General features: G+C 29.9%; 1 protein-coding gene across 1 annotated transcript; it reads left to right on the top strand.

Moving 5' to 3' along the window:
* The first annotated feature begins 3,989 nt into the window (after positions 1-3,989).
* Positions 3,990-5,050, top strand: LOC136223285 (probable CCR4-associated factor 1 homolog 11). The gene has a single exon (XM_066011213.1). The coding sequence runs from the start codon at positions 4,130-4,132 to the stop codon at positions 4,943-4,945; it is 816 nt and encodes a 271-aa protein (XP_065867285.1). The 5' UTR covers positions 3,990-4,129; the 3' UTR covers positions 4,946-5,050.
* The last annotated feature ends 259 nt before the right edge of the window (positions 5,051-5,309 follow it).

Genomic DNA, 5,309 nt, shown 5'->3' with positions numbered 1-5,309 from the left:
ATATAAAAAAAAAATTCGTAAGAATTAGTCATAAATTCATCTTGATGATAATTATTTTGGTTGATGGAATTTCATGATCACCAAGTATTCGATTTCAATTATGCATTCGGCTATAATAACCCAATATATCTAATTGAATCAGTTTAAGATGATGATTTCTCCTATTTTCATCTCGTAATATCTCATCAAGACATTCGATCAATTTGTTCTTCATTCTTTCACTATATAGAATATCAGTCATACTCGCAGATATCACTTATTTGACTTCATTAATATTTTCTAATAATTATATATTCTTGAATTTTGTAAGTAAGAAAAACAAACAAAAGAATTGAAAAAAAAAATGAAGAGACGAAAAAGATAATTAGGAGAGAACCATCTTCCTCTGAGGTTTTTTTTTTTTGAAAATAAGAGAGAATGTCGAGACATAAGCGTATAAAGAGGAGAGTGAAAATATTTTTTGCCCATTAATTAAACATATTATTTTTTCTTAATGAAGTATTAAGTCTATAAATTAATTTTAGTTAAATAGAATTAAATCGCAATTGTAACCACTCAGTACAAAAAAGACGTTTTATAATTAATATGTGAAATTAATTATATTAATTATAATCATTATGCTCAACATTTGAGAGTTTGAAGAGATTCAAATAATAATATTTTCTTAATTAATATTTTTTTTGGTAGGAAAGGGAAAGAAAAAACAACAAAAACCAACAACTAACCCGGGATTAGCCTAGGGAAGCTAACCCCACCCGGGATAATTAATATTTTTCAATAATTTGTCCTATGATCATATTTCATTTTCATCTGTTAAAAACTCTTGAAATACTAATAATTTTTTAAGAACCATAATATAATAGTTAAAAATTATATAAGCCAATGTTGTAAAAGCAATTATCTCAATATCCATATTTAATGTACATTTTTAGGATTTGAGCATCAAAATTTATTTTTATTTACCTTGATTTTGAATTCGTATCTAGCATAATCCACATTCTTCAAGAATAAACATCTTATCAAGCGTATTAGACGCTTACAATCTCATTGTCTAGAAAATTGGGAAAAAATAACTTCTTGATAATAATAATAATAATATAACATAATTTATATTGAAATAAACTTCATTGTAAGTATAATATTCCAATATCTCTTTAATATTTTATTTAATATGTCTCAAACTTTAATGAACAACTATCGTGTGAAACTTTATATCTATTTGTACCAAAATGCATAAAAATAAAAAATACAATCCATATCAATTATTAGCTAAACTCAAACTAAAAAAATGAGTGGATTTCAACATGTTCCGAATTAGAAAAATTAATCTAACTTCAATTAAAACTAAAAATTGAGTTCATAAAAGCCGAAAATCTAAATTTTAGTTAGAATTAACAATCAAAACAACAACACCTAGGAACATATACTAAAAAAGAATGCAAATATACAAAATCTTTATTTTAGTCATTTTGAAAAATAAATAAATAAAAAAGAAAACATGGATAAGATAGCGAGAGGTATGGAATCTGGATAACGACAGAAATGGAATTTCATCTCTGAAAGATGAAATTATAACAACAATTGTTTAATAAAAATAAAACAACAACACAATTTAGAAAGCCAAAAATTGAGTTCATATAAAGCCGAAAATCTAAATTTTAGTTAAGAATTAGCAATCGAAACGATAACACCTAGCAACATATACCAAAAAAGAATACAAATTTACAAAATCTTTATTTTAGTCATTTTGAAAAAAAAAGACAAATAAAAAAGAAAACATGGATAAGGTAGCGAGAGGTATGGAACCTGGGTAACGACAGAAATTGAATTTCATCTCTGAAAAATGAAACTATAACAACTATTGTTTAATAAAAAGAAAACAACACCACAATTGAGAACAAAAATAACTACAACATATGAAAAAAAATCAAATAATTACCTTGAGAAACATAAGAATTTCTTGTAATTTTTGATACTTTTATGTTTTCCGGTTTTAGTTGTTCATGCATCTTCTATTTCTGTCAGATTTCTTCGATTGAAGCTATCAGTTTGGAAAAAAAGACAAATAAAAAAGAAAACATGGATAAGATAGCGAGAGGTATAGAACATGAGTAACAACAGAAATGAATCTGAAAGATGAAACTATAACAACTATTGTTTAATAAAAATAAAACAACAACATAATTGAGAATAAAATAACTACAACATATGAAAAAAATCGAATATTTACCTTCAGAAATATAATACTATCTATCGTGACCAATGAATATAATGGTTTATTTTTAATTAATTAAATATTTTTAATTTGATTTTTTACTACGTTGACAACTCATCAAAAAGACTTCTAAAACACTTCTTCTCATTTATCTCTGCTTCCGTAATTATATATAGTATAGATGTGAAAATTCCTGCATTAAAAGGAGAGAAGGTTATTTAGTGAACTTCCAAATTCCACCAATTTGATGGGACTGGAATTGGGGTTATTTCAAGGTTTTCTAACTTTTATTTAATCCTCATTTAACCCGCACGTCCGTTTAAACTCATTTCCAAGCAAGGAGAAAAAACAACATTCCTTTAATTAACCTCCTCTAACACCAAAACAAGCAAACCCTAAGGATGGGCAAGACCCTTCGGGACTCTTTAATGACTCTTAATGCTCCATATGGCTTTTTAATAACTCTTAATATCAAGCACGTCTCTTCTTAACTCTTAATGCTCCACGTGGCTCTTAGTGGCAGACAAGGCTCTTTATAGCTCTTAATGGTAAACAAGACTCTTCATAGCTCTTTAATGGCTCTTAATGCTTCACGTGATCAAGATATTACACATTTAAGACATACAATCTAATTCTCTTATAAATATAAGATACACAGTATACAAAAAGTTTTCAATTTTTTTTATTTATATTGTTCACCTAACCTTTTATACTACTCAATAGTTATCTTCATCGCTGATTTCGGCATTAGAACAGATGGCTCTGTTGAGACAGATTCTCTCGGATAAATAAATAAATATATAGATATAATTTTTTTTTTTTAGATAGTGAGAATTCAACTCACAAGTAACTCAATTAATTGATACATTGGAATTGGTCAATAAATCCAAGTATCAAACATTTAATTATTTTATAGTAATAGCAATTTGACAACTTCAACATAAAATGAGAAAGTGAATAAAAATGATGGATTCAATTCATTTTGACATCAAACCAATTTATAGAATCTATTCATTGACTAGAAAGCTTAAAACAAAGAATTCTTTTTAGCTTAATACATTAGTGCCCCTTAAATTATCCAAAATGGTTTATTGGTCCATAAACTTACATATTATTTCATTAGCTCTCTAAAGTTATTTAAAGTGATATGATTAAATTTTTAAATCTATAAAAGTGTACAAAACAGAAAGTTAATTTGTTTTAAAAACTTAAAATTACGAATTAGACCTTTTATTTTTTAAGTTTTGAATTTTTGTACAAATTTAGACAAATTGCAAACTCCGCTTATGAATGTCACTTGGTGGCATTTACAGCCGGTCTCAAACCCGGACAAAGGAGGAGGGTTGCGGTAGGTTTGTGGCGGCCAGCGTAAAACTTAGCCACATCTTATGACATGAACTAAAATTGTACGATTTTATATGATGGTTCATGTTAGCCGATCTCGAATCATTTCGGGACTAAAACTTTGTTGTTGTTGTTATTTAGACAAATTGTAATTTATTTCACTTTAAACAAGTTCAGAGATAAATGGATCACTGTAAACAAGTTCAAGGAACCAATATGTCACTTTAAATAAATTCGAATGACCAAATGTTATTTTAAATAAATTGAAGGGCTAACGAGATATAATGTAAGTTCAGGGCTTTTTGATGTATTAAGCCTTCTTTTTATCATGTTTTAATTAAGCAATAAGTTCATTATTTATTAATATTAAATATTAAATTCATATCCTCAAGTGGACCAAAAGGAGTCAATATTCTCAGCGCGTTCATCCTCCCTTTCGAAGCAACATCCTCCGTCTCTCCGCCACCATAAATATATATTCCTCTTCTTCTTCTTCTTCCTCCTCACTCCCACCACCGCCACTTCCTTCTAAGAAACTTTTCCGATTACTCAATTCAACACTCTGCTGTTATGGATCCGATCAACATCAAGCCGATTGTAATTCGGGAAGTCTGGTCTCATAATTTAGAATCTGAATTTGAGCTCATACGTAACCTAATCGACGATTTCCCTTTCATTTCCATGGACACTGAGTTCCCCGGCGTCGTTTTCCGTCCTTCCACACATCCTCGTCAGCGTCGTCCTTCCGATCACTACAAGATCCTCAAATACAACGTTGATTCTCTCAATCTCATCCAGGTAGGCCTCACTCTCTCTGATTCCGACGGAAATCTCCCCGATCTTGGATCTGGTAACCGATTCATCTGGGAGTTTAATTTTAGGGAGTTTGATTTGTCTAAAGATGCTTACGCTCCCGATTCCATCAACCTCTTGAGTCAGCAAGGGATTGATTTCGTTAGGAACAGAGAGGAAGGTGTTGATTCCGCTGTTTTTGCTGAGTTGATGATGTCATCTGGACTCGTCTGTAATGACTCAGTGAGCTGGGTGACGTTCCACAGCGCTTACGATTTCGGGTATTTGGTGAAGGTGCTGACTCGGCGGTCGTTGCCCGGTGGTTTGGAGGAGTTTTTGGGGTTGCAGAGGGTTTTTTTTGGTAGGAAAGTGTATGATGTTAAGCACATGATGAGATTCTGTGATAGTTTGTACGGCGGTTTAGATCGGGTGGCGAGAACTCTGGAGGTGGAGAGAGCCGTCGGAAAATGTCATCAGGCCGGTTCCGATAGCTTGCTGACGTGGCATGCGTTTCAAAAGATTAGGGATTTGTATTTTTTGAAAGACGGAGCGGAGAAACATGCCGGCGTGTTGTTTGGATTAGAAGTTTATTAATTTTTAATTTAATTCTTTCATTAATTGGGAATCAATGTGTATATTAATTAAAAGAATTAAATTGAAGTAATAAAAAGATTAAAAAGATTCTTTTTAAGGTAAAAATCATCTTGACCCTTGATCCTTTATTTGTTTGTGCATTATGAAAAATATTCTGAATTAAAGTTATTAAGAATAACATTTTCTTTCAAAAATAACATTTATCAAACCATATTTTTTATTTTTTAAAATTACCTTTTTATTTTAAAATCAATTTTTTTTAGAGCTTTTTCTCTCTAAAAGTTATATCTCTCTTAACCGAATAATAATAACATCAAAATGAAATTTTTTGAGAATTAAAACTCTTTAGAATAACTTTTTGAAT

The sequence above is a fragment of the Euphorbia lathyris genome, chromosome 3, assembly GCF_963576675.1.
Source record: "Euphorbia lathyris chromosome 3, ddEupLath1.1, whole genome shotgun sequence".
Taxonomy (NCBI): Eukaryota; Viridiplantae; Streptophyta; class Magnoliopsida; order Malpighiales; family Euphorbiaceae; genus Euphorbia; species Euphorbia lathyris.
Note: the sequence above shows the minus strand (reverse complement) of the source record. Positions and strands in the feature narration are given on the sequence as shown.